The sequence below is a fragment of the Molothrus aeneus genome, chromosome 6, assembly GCF_037042795.1.
Source record: "Molothrus aeneus isolate 106 chromosome 6, BPBGC_Maene_1.0, whole genome shotgun sequence".
NCBI classification, from domain to species: domain Eukaryota; kingdom Metazoa; phylum Chordata; class Aves; order Passeriformes; family Icteridae; genus Molothrus; species Molothrus aeneus.
Window position 1 is genome coordinate 33,533,683 of NC_089651.1, and position 15,922 is coordinate 33,549,604.

General features: G+C 35.5%; 1 protein-coding gene across 1 annotated transcript in view; it reads left to right on the plus strand.

Annotated features, from left to right (window-relative positions):
• The window catches only part of AQR (aquarius intron-binding spliceosomal factor), a 47,024-nt gene extending 34,139 nt beyond the window's left edge, over positions 1 to 12,885 (plus strand). Inside the window, exons 28-35 of the mRNA XM_066552379.1 lie at positions 243 to 314; positions 1,752 to 1,939; positions 3,546 to 3,717; positions 5,974 to 6,144; positions 6,885 to 6,970; positions 7,776 to 7,950; positions 9,244 to 9,357; positions 12,361 to 12,885. Coding sequence (XP_066408476.1) covers positions 243 to 314; positions 1,752 to 1,939; positions 3,546 to 3,717; positions 5,974 to 6,144; positions 6,885 to 6,970; positions 7,776 to 7,950; positions 9,244 to 9,357; positions 12,361 to 12,606 — 1,224 coding nt within the window. The 3' untranslated portion in view covers positions 12,607 to 12,885. The remainder of the gene's footprint in view (positions 1 to 242; positions 315 to 1,751; positions 1,940 to 3,545; positions 3,718 to 5,973; positions 6,145 to 6,884; positions 6,971 to 7,775; positions 7,951 to 9,243; positions 9,358 to 12,360) is intronic.
• The last annotated feature ends 3,037 nt before the right edge of the window (positions 12,886 to 15,922 follow it).

The window sequence follows — 15,922 nt, forward strand, 5'->3', positions numbered from 1 at the left end:
TTCAGTCTTGGATTCCGTCTAGGTATAAACCTTGACTGGTACAGAGAGATCTGCCATTGGTGTAGTAGGACTTCACTTATTTGTTAATACTGATATTTTGCCTATAAGGTGAAATCCTGCTGTAACCATCCCACCTGGCAAAATCTGAAGGAATAATAGATGCTTTCTTTTGGTAGGCTGAATAAATACCTTTATTTGTGTTACTGTGTTTATGGACATGTCTTTACTTTTTTTTTTCTCAGTATGACAACATCTTAATGGAAGAGTCTGCTCAGATTCTGGAGATAGAAACATTTATACCTCTCCTGTTGCAGGTTAGACTTGAAACATAAAAAATCTTAAATAAGACTTTGTGCTCTTGAACACTATTGAATATTAAAATGAAAAATATGTGCAGGAAGTAACCCAGAACTGATAGTTGCTAGTAAGACCTTTCACATTGATTTGACTGATTTGATTTTTAATTATGAAATTATTTAATGCAATGAAGTAACCATCTTACATTTTTTTTCAAACTTTCAAATGAGCATTGATTAACCAGCTGCATCTGGCAGTTGAGGGAAAGTAGGTATATGTGAGCAATGCAGAAACTGAAGAGTTTGTATAATTAGAGTAATTAGAGTAGACGATTTCACCATAGAGGCATATTCTGAGGGATATTCTAGGAGTTTATTTATGTGAGACATCCAAATAGTCTTTGAAAATTGAGTGGGTTTTAATTTTAACAAAACCTAAGGATCTAGCCTTCCAGAGTAGCAGTACTTGATTTTTTTTACTTGCAATTCAGTGAGAAATTTTTAAAAACAGAATTCTGGGGGGGCCTCTTTGTCCAAGATTTAAATGGCTGATACATACAGAAAACTATATAGAATGCTTCATCATCTGCAAAGAAGAAACTTCCAGGAGTGAGTAAAAAAAAAGACAGTAAGCTTTGGGTTTTTGTGGGTTTTTTTATTCTTGCTAATAAAAATTATTTCCATCCTTTTACTTTCTTTCTAAGGCATTTTCAGGCTTGAGGAGTTGGACAGTCCAGAGTTCAGTTTTCTTTCCTTGCTGTCTGATCGGAAACTGCTTCAGAGCTCTTCCACTTCAAGTGTCAGGAAAAGGAGTTTATGCTCTGTCTCAAATAGTGTTCCCATAAGAAAGGGAATTATCACAGGAGTGTGTAATGAGGATCTGACAGCTGGAAGTCTCCAGGATGCTAATTGTGAAGAGCATTCAGTCCAAGAGCCAAGATGGGAATTAGTTAGGGGCACATCCTGGTCATGGCAGAGGCTATTTGAGAATTACAGAAGTAAGCATGAACTACAGAGACACTTGAAAGGCAGGTTCAGTGTTGCCTCAGACATCTGAACACTTAAAACTGTTTCAGATGCTTTATATTCACTACCTCAGAATCCAAAAATAAAGTTCAGAGGACAGTTCTGGGTTAACTGCTGTTTCTGTGAAGTAATCAGGGGTTTTGGCCTTTAAAGCAATATATAGGATCTTTCTTCTGATATTTCTCCACTAATTTTAGTAGATAAAGGTACTTTATTGGTTTTTATTGTTTTATAAGAAAAGAGACTTTATTTACAATTCTGCTCTCTGATTGGATGGAAGCTAGCAGTCTTTAAAAAAACTGAAGTTCAGTGTAACTTAAAAAGAAATGTTGAAGGGCTAAGACAAAGGCAGACAATCTGACTCTCAATGTGTTTTGAGTGCCTTGATTATATTGTAATGGTTGCAATGGTGTAACTGTTCAATTCTAGAACCCCCAGGATGGATTCAGTCGTTTGAAGCGGTGGATTATGATTGGTGACCATCATCAGTTGCCCCCAGTCATTAAGAACATGGCTTTTCAGAAGTACTCCAACATGGAACAGTCTCTTTTTACACGGTTTGTTCGTGTTGGAGTGCCAACTGTTGATTTGGATGCACAAGGAAGAGCTAGAGCAAGGTAAGACAGGAAATCCTTTGTCTAGCTTGTAAGAAAGTAACAAGTTAAAAGTGAGAAGAGCACACACAGCTAGGGAAGCTGGTTTTTATTGTTAGGACAGGAGTTTGCAAAACTGGAATTTAGTTCCATTAATTTCAGCTTAGACTAGGAAGGCAGATTTTACTTCTCTGAAATGCTATCAGATTAATTTCTTCATTGTTATTTTTATATAGTAGTACTCTGCTGTTGCATGAGTACTTTAATGAAAATTATATTTCAAGGTACTTAATCATCTTAAGTGTTCAGGGTTTTTTTACAAATGAAACTTTACAGAAGCTTTCTTTTCTAAACTAATGTTTAGTATACTCAAAGTTAAATAAAAATCTGATTTATTTAACATTGAATATATAATAATTCCCTTAAAGACTGTAAAAGGCTGCTTTTCTGTAGTATTTCAGGAGAGATGCATCCAGAGGTTGGTCACATTCAGGTTGTCTTCATGAGAACAAAAAGCCTTTTTTATAGTAAAGGAGATACTGCAACTCTGTAGTGTAATAGCTTTTTTTTAATCTATGTATTTGTCATTTCATGGTAGTAATTTAAACACCAGATTTATTGACTGTGTAAATTGTATATTTGTGGTGTCATGTTAAGAAGGAAAAATAAAACCAAATAAGAGAAAATTACTTCATATAAAATCTTGCTACTCGAGGTTTAGTTCTAAATCTTTATTTTAGGCATAAAGTGTAGTCAACAATTTAAAGGATAACTTCAATTTTTTCATGTAGGAAATGTTTGGAATCTAGAATATTATTTTCTAGTCTTATGAATGACAGTTCAGTATGATTTTTAAAATGAAGATTTTATTCAAATGTGTTAGTGAATAAAGTTTATTTTACAAAATCTTAGTAAACTTCTTAGTGATAAGAGAGCAAAAGTCTTTCACATTACAACTAATTTCTTGATCAAGAAATTACTTCCTATGCTTTGTCTTTTGTGATCACAGGTAGCTTCCCCATGAGTTACCTGCTTCTTGATCTGGTCTGGATATTGTTCGGCATTTGTGAATGAGGCATTTTGTTAGTATTACTGTCCCTAGAAATATCAGGGATCATTCAGAATTAGGTAGATTTTGTTTGTTTCTATTCATGTCTTTTGTTAATACTAGGAAATACACAAAATAAATAAGGAAATCAATTTCTTTTTACTGTAAAAAGCTTTACCACAGTTAACGCAGAAAATACTATTTTCCTTATTCCTTCTGTTTTGTAAAGAAGGACTGATATTCCTCAAGTTTTGTTATCCATGAAAGTTTTCGCTAGAATACTCTCAAAATTTGTAGCTTGATCAGGAGGAACAGACTTAAACCCAAGTGTGCCACATTGACATGGCATCTAAAGTTTTCAGTGAGAGAGAACAAAACAGAATCACGACCTAAAAAGAATATTGCTGGATAGATTGTTTGGGTGTGTTCATTTATATATGTACAGGTTGCCTAGCAGAATTACTCTTTTCACTGAAAACCTACAGAAGCCTTGATCTCATATGCATGTGAACTCTCTTGGATGAGTAGAAGAGCCTGCTGTAGCTCACTCTGTGTGCTTTGTGTCTGTGTGGTTTTGGACAGTTTGTGTAACCTCTACAACTGGCGCTACAAGAACCTGGGTAACCTGCCTCACGTGCAGCTTCTGCCAGAGTTCAGAACAGCCAATGCTGGCTTCTTGTATGACTTCCAGCTTATAAATGTAGAAGACTTCAACGGTGTTGGAGAGTCTGAACCCAATCCTTATTTCTATCAGGTAAGGGAAGTACTACATGTGTTATTTATTAACCTCAATAGGGTTTGTTAGATCTGCAATGAAGACAGACTATCAAAAACAGTAAACTGACATTCAGTTCATGGTCTCTGATATCTGAGTCACATGTATGATTTTTTCCTCCTTTTAATGAGTTTTGAATGTTGAAAATGAAAACATTGTGTTGGGGTTTTTGCTCAGTGAATTACTTTGTTTTCTCATTGTTATGGGAAGGATGAGACTTGGTGTAATTCATTACAAAATGTAATTTTGACCTAAGGCAAATTAAAGTTCATTGTATTTCAGCTGTACTGCCATGATAGTGGAAAAACAGTAGCACTTCCCCTGAACACAATGAATGGAAGCTTGCTTGGTTGCTCCTACCTGAGTTTGAAGAGTCATTGTGTTATTTGTGCTATAGGTAGGAATGCTAAAATGCCCATTTATTAAAGAATAAAACAGTACTGCTAGTAATATACATAAGAGGCATAGAGACATTGAGGGTGAAGTAAATTGCCAAAAAACCCTTAATCTTGGAGTTTCTCAACTAAGTTTTCAAACTTTCAACGAAATTTTGGAATTAAGCCATCATCAACAGTCTCTATCTATTTCTCTTAAATTAGGAAAACATTTGACACTTGTAATGAGATGCTTATATTTTCAGTCCTTTTATTTTTCTTGTTTTAAAAACTGGTGAAACAAACTATGGTGCCTAAAATAGCAAACCTGGGCTTTGGAAAAATTAGAGCTGGAGTGATGTGCAAGTTAAGGCGTTTAATTCAAACATGGAATCAACACCCTATATTTTGCTGAATTTTATGGAAATCAAACAATATACTTTATGATGATAATATTCATGTTCATTTTTTCCTCTGAAGATCACTGAGACTTATGTGAATCTCTGTTTTTAAGAAGGTATGAAATATATTTGTAGGTTTTGCTTGGGTTCTTCTCAATGCTTTTTCAGTAAAAATTAATGTGCTACTAGAGAAGAAAGCAATGGTTAATCATAATCCACTTTATCCCATTGCTAGATTGAGGACAGAATTGCTTGGAGATACTATTTTGGTTTTGTTTTTGAAACTCTAACATGCAAATAGTAAAAAGTTGTCCAGTGGAACACAAACAGCTGAAATGAGTGCCTCATAATTGGGAGTGCTAGCACTGCTTTAGACCACTCTTCAGCTAAAGAAGATTAAGAACACTGACATGAGGACACAGAACACAGTTCTCATTATATCAGCACTCTCGTGTGCACACTCTTTTATTATTTCCTACCATTACCTTTTTTTTGGTGATCTTGATAATTGAATGATATTTAGCAGAGTATGTTGGTGGCATTCAAGATGTTTTCATGAGATAACAGTTTGTTGTCATGTATAATTCTCTTTGTGAATTTGGGCTTTTCTTTCCAGAGTTAAAGGGGATTAAAATTTGTAGAATAGCTTTACACCCACAGATGTTTGATGTGCCTGGCAACTGCATTATTCAAGTAATGCAGAGCCCACTTAGTAAGAAAAAATAAATGAGGCTGGTATGTCCAGCCTATTCAAACATATGCCAAGTGGGGATAAAATTCCTTGTATAAATAGAGCAGGAGTAAATGTCAGTATTTGAGAACAACTTTTTAACCTGAAAGATAATTTTTGTTGACAGGAAATGGATTTAAATAGCCTATGAATAACATCAGTCTGGAAATAGAACAAAGCTTCCCATAGCCAGAAGAGTAGTACTTTGGGACAGACTCATAAAGTAATGACAGAGAGAGAAAGTTACAATATACAAAATAACAGCTGGTAATTTGTAATTGAATAGGATGGCCTGCAGTGGAAATAACTGGATTTGATAATCCAGATGTCTGTCTCCTAATTAATACTTGAAAGGACTTTATTTATACTAGTGCAACTAATTCTTACTTTCAGTTTACTGGGGAGTGAGTCATTGCAGCTTTTTTGAGTAAATATTACAAAGTTTCCCTTCAGTGCCTAACAATAATATCAATGCAGATTTTTTTAGCAGCTGTCTGAAAAGGAATGAAAGTGAAGGTATTAAACCTAGTTGTGGTTCTTTCACTCTTTCAAAGTGGCTTGTGTGAAGTGAGCAAAGAATCATCAGATCTAGAGACATTTCTCTCAGCACTAAAATATTTGTCTAAATACCTGACAGTGTTACAGGTGTTATTCTTTGTAACCTTACACAATGAGTAACCATTTTTTTTGTCTTTTTCTTCATGTCTTTTTCTCTTATTTTAAACTTTAGAATCTTGGTGAGGCGGAGTATGTTGTGGCAGTTTTCATGTATATGTGCCTACTTGGTTATCCTGCAGACAGAATAAGTATCCTGACAACATATAATGGACAGAAACACCTGATCCGTGATGTCATTAATCAGCGATGTGGAAACAATCCTCTGATTGGAAGGCCAAACAAGGTGACTTTGAAAGTGTATCAGTCATTGCACTAGTTCTGGTTTCTGTGGTTTTAAATTGTCATATTGCAAATCAGGCTAATTTAAGCTATACTTATACAGGTATCTGTGGAAATATTTCCTGTTTAACCACATATTTATGAACCTACATTCTATGTAGTTTCATAGATTAGTGACCTTGGTTTTGCCCGTTGATAATTTGACAGAGTGAAATCAGTGAAGGTGAAAAGTCTACAGGCTATGTGGGACAGAATAACTTTTTTTATCATTTGTTTGTCCTTGATAATAACATCATTCCTCAAAATCACATCATTAGAAAGATCCACCCAGAGTAGAAATTATTTGATAGGATGTATGATCATGAATCTGAAGAAACAAATTAAGAATATAGTTATAAATGTCTGGTGCTAATTCTGCAGCTTAAAACTGTTTTACAAAGCTAATGGCTTTCCATAATCTTTTGGAATTAGCACCTTGCTTCTCTGTCCAAATTTAAACAAAAAGAGGTAAAAGAAACAGGATACAGTCAGACAAAAGCTCCTCCCAACATATTCCAAAAAAATATGGCTTTTTGTTAGAAGCTAGCTAAATCAGTTAAGAATTTTCATGTTAAGAATCTTAAGAATCTTCATGTTTACTGCAATCTCAGTCCAAAGTCAATGTTAAAATTTTGGTGTCATGTTTTAATTGAAATGGCAAAAGATTAACCTATAGAGTTTTTTCCTTATTTTTTAATTCTCTAGGTAACAACTGTGGACAGGTTTCAAGGCCAGCAGAATGATTATATCCTGCTTTCCCTAGTGCGTACCAAAGCTGTAGGCCACCTTAGGTATGTAAGAATATCTTCCTGTAGTGCTATAGCAGTACTTGTACTCTGTATCAGATACAGAAATGTTTATGGTACATTGTACAAAAAAATCTATTGTATGAGTATGTAGTAGAAATGAAGTTCAATGCTATGTATATAATGAAGTTCAGACAGACTTCCTTTTATAACTGCCTGGTACCCTCTTCTCGAGCACTTTATCCTTTGGTAATGGCTCTTACCCTATAATTAGTTTATATTGCTGCAGATAGGCTGACCTTGGTTTCACCCTAGTTGAATGATAAGACTGTAGTATTTGTTGAGCAAATGCCAGCTCAAATTTTCTCATAGATCCTTTCCTGTAATCAAGGTTTTTATTTATTTTGCATTAGAAGTGTTTGATCATTGCATAAGTTGCATTATTCTGTGTAGTTTTAAATGTTTGCGCTTTTGGTTTGGGATGTGATGGAGAAACACTTAATCTTAGGTAGATGAGTTATCAAATTCATCTTTACTTGTTCAGATACAGAATTGCTATTGGGATTTTTTCTCAATGTTTACTCTCAACTTCTGAGGTGTAGGAAAACAGTAGAGGGTGGTTTTTCATAGTGGTATTGGTACAGTGAACCAATACATTTATGTTTCTATATAATGGTACTAGGATTTGCTAGTTACTGGAACAATGTGTAGGAAAAAAAAACTAAAGACAAGATAATATTTGGGCAAAGGATTTTATATTTCTTTTAATTAAGACTCATGTGTATGTCTAGTTATTTTTATTGCAAGTATATCATCGGTGGAAAACAACGTTTGATTTTATTTTCCGAAGGGATGTCCGACGATTAGTCGTTGCCATGTCAAGAGCCAGACTTGGACTTTATATCTTTGCAAGGGTATCACTATTTCAGAACTGTTTTGAGCTAACTCCAGCTTTCAGCCAACTCACAGCTCGACCACTTCACCTCCATATCGTTCCCACTGAATGTTTTCCAACGGCAAGACAGGTAGGAACAGCTGCCCTGGATTTTGGTATCTATAATGGGTGTTTCTGTTTGCTCACTTTTTTTGAGTAGGCTGCAAGAGGTGAAACTGTTTTCTCTGCCAGACTGGTGCATTTGCTTCTTGGCATTGGACCAGGCTGCCCAGGGAAATGATGGAATCACCATCTCTGGAAGTATTTTAAAAAAGGTGTGGATGTGGCACTTGAGGGTATAGTGGTGAACTCAACAGTGCCACTTGATGATTGAATTTTGTTGATACTAGAGGTCTTTTCCAACCTTAATATTCTATGAATAACTCCTTGGAGTTATCTTTTGTCATGATACACACCAGATGTTTCCACAAAAGTTAATTATCAGTATAATTTAATTATCATTAGCTGTTGGGCCTGCTTTTTCCTGAGTTCTGCCTGTGTGAATGATTCAGTATTCTTCTTTTTGTGATCAAAATAGTTTTTTAGTTCTTATATGTTTTTGGTCTTACTATGAAACTAAATTACACTATTTCTCAAACAAAGCTACATAAAGCTACTCATTTCTCATTTAAAGAGGTAAAATTACATGTAACCGAGTAATTCAGGATTACAAGTTAATTTTTTTTCTCTTTAAATTGGTTTCAATATAATGAGAGTTTTGCTGCTGAGATAGGTTCATAAGTACAAGAACCTAATTTGTAATACTGCACTAGATCTTTAGGGGAAAGGTTCGTATGGAGGGTCTAAGCACAGGGCACAAAGCAGCATGCTAAATGAAGACACAAAGGAGCGTATCTGCTCTGCTTTCTGAAGCTTTGAGAAGGGATGCCTGCATGCACCCAAAACTCAGTTACAGCTCTTTCCCTGGTCTTAAATGCTGTTGACAGGTTTGGGAGGGAGCCCTTTCAGTTTAAACTTTCAGATCAACTGTGCAACAAGAATGCAACAAGTGTGGTCAGTGAGTGTGAGCAAGGAGCTGGGCTGCGACAGGCAAGAGGCTAAATCCTAATCTGATCATAAACAATTTGTGCCTTTAATATGTTAAATTACTCATGTCCAAAATGTACTTCATGGAGTAAGAATCAGAACCCAGCCTCCCCTTTTGAAGTTTCTTCTCCAGGCTACAGTATCATGATTGATGCAGTTCCCCAAAATGTAAGACCTATGTTTCCTAACTTTCCAAAGAATTCACCAATTCTTTTTTAATTTGAAAAGCATTATTTAATTTCTTGGGGCTTTTGACTTCTAATATAGTTAAATAACCTTTGAATAGTGGTTGTTTTGCTTTGCTTGCTGAATGTCAACGTTTTTTCCCCTTCCTTAGAATGGAGAAAGACCAGCTCACCAAATACATGTTATTAAGAACATGCCTCAAATGGCTAACTTTGTGTACAATATGTATATGCACATGATACAGAGTACACACCACCATCAACAGGTAAGGAACTTCTAAGTTTTGGAATGCATTTAACATAAATCATTTTTTTGTAAATGACATGAGAAGCTGTTGAGATTTGAGTCTGTTTCTGTTACATTTAAAATTCAAGAAGTATTCATGACTGAAAGAATACTGAGGTCTTGTAAAATGTTGCAGTAGCAAAAGATGTATCTTCTAGTAGTTTAAGCCCCAGTTTAAGGCCCAAAACCTATCAGTAATTGATGACAAGTGCATTGATGGCTCTCTCTGGGCCAAAAATGCTGTTCATTAATACTATAGAACTAGCTTGTCCAGTACTAATTTGGGGGAAACTTGTGTGTTACCTTTCAGGTAAGTGTGGGATTTCAGCTAGTTGGATTATAACACCACTGCATGATGTAATAATGTTTTGTAAGGGAAACACCAGATCATGTCTTGAAACCATTTTGATCCTGTTGAATCTCCCTATTATCCAGGCTGGTTTGCAGCTTGTAGTGTTTTTTGTCCTGGAGCAATTTTTTTCAGCCATACTTCAGCATTAAGGAGAATTGCATGGGGTTGGAAGCAGTTGTAGACACTTCTGTACCTAGTTTTGTCATTGTCTAATCCCTGAAGCTGAATTCAGAACCCATCAGAAAGTCTTTGTAGTCTCATGTAAGTGAGTGGAGAATTAAGGTAGCTTGGATAGTGTGCTGAGCAGAAAGCTGCCTTTACTCCACATACTTGGAGCTGTAAAGCCTAGAGGTAGTTAAACCAAAAGGGAATGGTCTTAAATGCTCCCCCTTATCTGCATCAGCTTCACACAGTGTCTAGGGTCTGTCATCTTACCTATATACTATTCTTCATATATTATATAATACTTATATGTTGTATTACCTATAATTTATTCTTTCATGGTTCTCTGAAGTTCCCTTATTGGTTTTTGCTCTTCTGAAAGATTTCCAAAAGTGGACAAAATTGATGTAAAAGGACATTGCTTACTCTGTGTTAGCTGACTGTGAGAAGAGAATGTGAACATGATTGTCCTTGAACAGATAGTCTAAGAGATCTAGATCCTGTTCTTTAATGCAGGGATGTCTCTGTCACATCCTCTTCCTTTTTTTCTTTCACTTCCATATTTCATCTAATATGGAACGGTGTAATCAGTAGAGATCAGAACCCAAAAGTAACTGAATGTCAGACTTCCCAAAAATTTATGTTTCTCTGCAGTTCTTACCCAGTGACTTCTGGATTTTAAAGCTTCAGCCAAATTTGAAGTTTTTTGTTACCCCGAAAAATCCTTTTCCAGGCTGTCTGAACAGAGAGGATACTTTCTCACTATTTTGAAGAAATGCTGTAATTACCTGTGTGCTATAAAAAAAAGAGGATATATAAAGAGGACGCTATTAGAATTTCTTCTTACTGTAATTTTTTTTAGTAGTAGTGAAGTAAGCTCACACTGTTTTTTAGAAACCCAGTCCTATAAGCACCTGGCGAGACTTGCTTTGAAGCCAGTTTGTCTAATATAGTTGGTGATCTTTCAACCATGCCAAATGTTATGTGATGAAGACTTACTAGATTGTGCAGTAGATTGGCCACATTTAGGTGTAAATTAATAGCTCTGTCAAAACAGGGAAGTGTATACATGTCCTGAAAAGCAGATGCTAGCACCTAAATTTTACCAAAAAGCATTTGCTTGACACCTTAATCAAATGTGGACACATTTCTCCTGCTAATACCCATTACTCTTTTTGGCATCCTAATCTTATCCATTGCTACCTAAAATTAGTTACAAAACTGCTGTTTTCCTACTGTGACAATGAATCACATTCTCCTTGCAGGAGAAGCTGATAAGTGAACTACTGAAAAAAGCAAAGCTGGCACTAAATTTCTTTTACTCTATTCAGTACAACATTATTATTTTCCTTTTCTTTTACACTAGTCCTTACAGTAGTCGTCAAAAAGCGCAGCATGCATCTAAGTAAGTCACAGAAGTCTGAGTTTGTCTCATACATCAGGAATGTATTTTTGTAAGATCTTTGGTTTGGAATTACACTTTCCTGTGTACAGATGGATATAGAGACCAGTCTGATAACTTCAAGGTCTTTAGAAAATACTTTTTATATCTCTGCTGGTAATCATAATTGATTTGTAGATTTGCCTATGCAAATTTGTAATATTAGTGTCATCTAATTGAAGGTAAAACTTCACTGTAATTAAACACCTCATTTGTCAGGTGATACAAAGTTGCTTTTTGAGCAAAACAAATGGTCAAGTTTTTCAAGATTGCATTTCATTAAAATGATCCAAAGTATTCTAAAGAAGTATCCATCATGTCATTGAATAATGTCAGGCTGCAAGAAGTATGAGTGCTTCTGTTCAGCCTCCAGTTGTATAGCATTCATCCATACTCATCAGCTCAATGTATTCCTGGTATTTTTGTCCACTTGTGTTACTTGGCTACCATTCCAGCCTATAATGTTTTACAAACTATTTCCTTGGTAAGCAGAACACTGTGAATACATGAAATTACTTTTTCAGAAGTATTGTGTGAAAATATTTAAGCATTGTTTAACTGTTAGTAAAACTCGAATTGTATAAGTACAGATAACATTCACATAGTATTTTATAAGATGCTGCAAGGGGAAATTATGGATATGAGTTGTTAAAGACAGGCCTGTTGAAGGCATCAAAAACCAAGTTAAACATATCTTGGAGTTTGCAATGGTGACAGATGAGATTTAGGTAGAAATATGCATATGGCTCCAAGTAGGGATTTACCATAACCCTATTACTTGTCTGAGTGTTTGAGATAATGAAATGTCCTTAAATTGGAAGTCCTGAGATTTTTTACACCCTCTTTAAAAAAAAATATCTAAGATGACCATTATTCTAATTTTTTTAATATATAGGCATGAATTGCTTACAAATCATTACGACTTCTAAATTTTAGGTGTTTGTTGTTAATGAAAAATTCTAAATATGAAATAAGCAGTTCAAGCTAAAGTGTAAAAACTTAAAATCCTTCCTTTTTCAATCATCCAGCATTTACTGCCCCCACCTGCCATGATTGAAGAACCAGAACCAGCACAAACTGGAGAGACTGAAGCAGAAGGTGAAGTTCAGGGCCTGCAGGAAGATGCAGCAGAAGAAAGTGAAGTAGTGGAAGAAATGAGGAAGGAAGGAGAATTGAATGTGGATGAAATTGATGAACATCGAAAAATGCCAGAACACCCTGGAAGAGACAGTGATAGTGGAGACAGTGAACCTGAGAATGAGACTGAAAAGTGATTGGTGGAATCCTTGTCCTTAATGCATTTTGGGAAATTGGCAGGGAAGAGAGCAGTTGGAAAAATAATTGCTATTTTTACATTGACTTTCATTAAATGGTTGTCTCTGTAATACCTGGTTGGTATATTTTTCACTGAATACTTTGTGGACAAGCAACATATTTGGCAAACATTCTGCTGAGTTCTTGTCACTATTGGTAATGCGATTTGTTTACTGGCCTCAAATTATATGCATTTTCCTTTTTATAAGTTGTTCAGTAAAGATGCTTTTTATACCAAGTTTGAATATTTGACTCTTAATTCAGTGACCCAGTAAATCTCACTAAGTATATTCAGTATTGGTCAGACATGCTTTATGGTTTCCTTAGTATTTTTCCATGGAGAATTCCTTATGCAGAGCTGTGCTTGTATACACTGAGATGGTATTTTAGGCATAGGCTCAAGTTCATTGAGATATCTGATTGTATGTCTGAGAAATGTGAATTGTCATGGGACTTAGAAGTGATCAAAAGCTTTATTGAAGTTTTACCTTATTGGATTCTCAGGATCCACATATGTGTAGCAATTTCTTATCATTCGTATCATTCTTCTGATGTTTTTATTCTGTACAGAAGAAGGAAGGATGCAGCTTTTCAACACCACTGGGTTCTAAATCAGTGTTTTGAAATAAATTTCTCTTGCTTGAAGAAGACATAGTAATTGCCCAGGCTAAAGCCACACAAGGAAGAAAAGAGAAAGTAGTTCCCGAATGCAGGATATGTAAAACACTCAATATTTATATTAATGACATAACGGTTGAGTGGGGTTTTTTTAGGGTAACTTCTGAGTGTGCACATTTCATAAAGTGATCAGAGAAATTATTTGTATTCATTATGAATACTTGCCATGACGTCAAATTAGCCAATGATTTAATCAGACTTCGGAATTTCCAAGTAGATTTTCAAACACAGCAATAGCCATAAGAATGCCTTTTGCTGGCAAAGGGAAAAACTCTTGGATTTCAAGTGTTGCAGTTGTGAAGCTGCCAGATGGACTTGCTAGAATGATTAGAAAATAATTAAATTCCAAGCTTTTTTAACAGCATTGATGTTTAGGTTTTTTTCCTTAATATTTTTAAAGTGTAGTACAGGAAAAAAACAGTATCAAGTTAAATGTATGCCAAGCTCCTTGAAGTTCATCTATTGCATACCAGTCTGTGTGCTGGGATCTCATCTGCCCCTCCTCCTGAAATCATTCTCTCCCTTCTCTCAGAGGGAAGCTCAGGAGCAGCAAATCTAAGTACTTACCTTCAGTACGTGGTGTCCTTTTATGTTCTTCCTTTGCTGAAATGAAGTTTTCTCAAACAAGAAACTAATAATAATGCAGAATTTTTGTTCCATCCTTGTTTTGTGTTTTGATTTAAAGGATGGTAGTTTATTACTGAATTGCCTGCCTTGGAAGAACTAATTGTGTTGAACATATGGGTATTAAGTTTCATGCAGTAACAATCATGTTCTTGCAGAATTTAATAATAATCAGCCTTCAGGCCACAAGCAACTAGCTCAGATGAGGGTTGTCATCTTTGTTTTCCAGCAAATTTTCTATAAATGCTGAGTTTGACAATAATTTACTTGGTTTAGTATTTTAGGAATTTGAAAAGGACTCTCCAGTTGTTTGGGATTTTTTTTCTAAAATGAATAATTTAACTGACAGAGGTTCTATAAAAAATTAGGGCACAATGACTCTTAATGAACACCTGAAGCTGAAGGGGGCTGCAGAGACCTTTTTGAGTTGTGCAGTTTGCAGGGGACAGTGTCCACAGCTGGCTGTGCCGCGCTGTGCTCTGTGTGCCAGCCCTAGGTGTGCCTGGTCCCTCTGGCTCAGTCCTTGCAGAGCAGCAGCCAAGGATGGAGCTGTCCCAGACAGACCTCAGTGGTGCCCTGAAGGCAGAAGAGGAGTGGCAATGGAGGTTGTTTCTGGCTAAAGTGCAGGAAGAGGCAGTGAAACTGCAAACAATTGTAAAAGCTTGAACAGCTTTAATGTGCAGCTTTCTGATGCACCAAGCACCACCTATAAAAAAGTGGAAAGCTTTGTTGAGGTAACTTGAGCAGAGCAGGTCCTTCATTATCCTTAATGCCATCTTCCACATATTAAAATTGACTTTTTTTCAGAGACATATTAGGAGAATACATCCTCGGGAATTTGGGAAAATCATGCTGTCATTCTAGCAGTGGTTGGAAAGTTCTTAAGGCTTTGATTTGGAGTGTGAGGTTGGGTTTGGGGCCTTTTACTTCCAAAGCTTTTTAGTTCTGTTTTTAATTTTTTGTAAAGGATGAATTTTGTCCTTTCCACCAAAATAGTTTTTTATGATTGATTCACATTTTCTTTCAAGAAGGATTAGGTGGGAGAAGTGAAAGAGTCTAAAACTGTAATTTTAATCTATGTGGTTTGCTTTCCAATGACAATATTTGCTTAGAACTTAGCATCTCTATTCAAGTGAACAACAATATCCAGATGTTAAACTAAATGTATTGAAAGTTTAAAAAAAGACAGAATCTTTAAATTAACAAAATCATTTTTAATTGTTTAAAAAAAAGTCTTTTCAAACATTATTGCAAGGATTATAGCAGCTCATGAAAACCTAGTGAACAAAATTAACATCTTTCTGAGGGCAAGATCCCCTAAGAGTATGAACTGGAGGAAAAGATAGAAAACTGCTTTATTTTATTGTTCCAAAGCTAAAGAGTAAGAAATCCATTAAGGACATTTGAGTGAAACTAAAGCGCCATTAGGGATTTTTCTTCATATTTATTTATCCAGCCCTTACATGAATTGCCTCATTTTCCTCTTACACCGAACCTGTAAAACAACTTAGTTACTACTTTCCAGACTTGCTTAGAGACTGGTTTGGAAAGAGCTGAACCCTTGGGTGCTGATGTAGTGCTAATGCAAAAATTATACTGTAAGGCAAGGTCCTGTTCATTTCTGTAATAGCCAGAAAAAGGAAGGTAAAGAGCAATTTACTTTGGGCTCTGTCATCCATATATAGGTGAAATAATGCTATATAAATACAGGCTGTTTTCTGTCTGTGACTGAAATAATGCAGGTTTTGATATTATCAAAGAAAATTCCTTGGTAACTCAGAGCACGGTTTGCTTTTGCTTTAGTTTTTAGTATGGACTTTGAAAGGGCTTGGCAAAGGAGGTGAGTAGGTCAGGACTAGAACATTCAGGAGCAGTTTTGCCATGGGGAAAAGAAGGGACAAGTAAATGTAAGACATACAATATATATAATCTGTAATATTAAATATAATAATATATGATAAACTTCTAAAGACA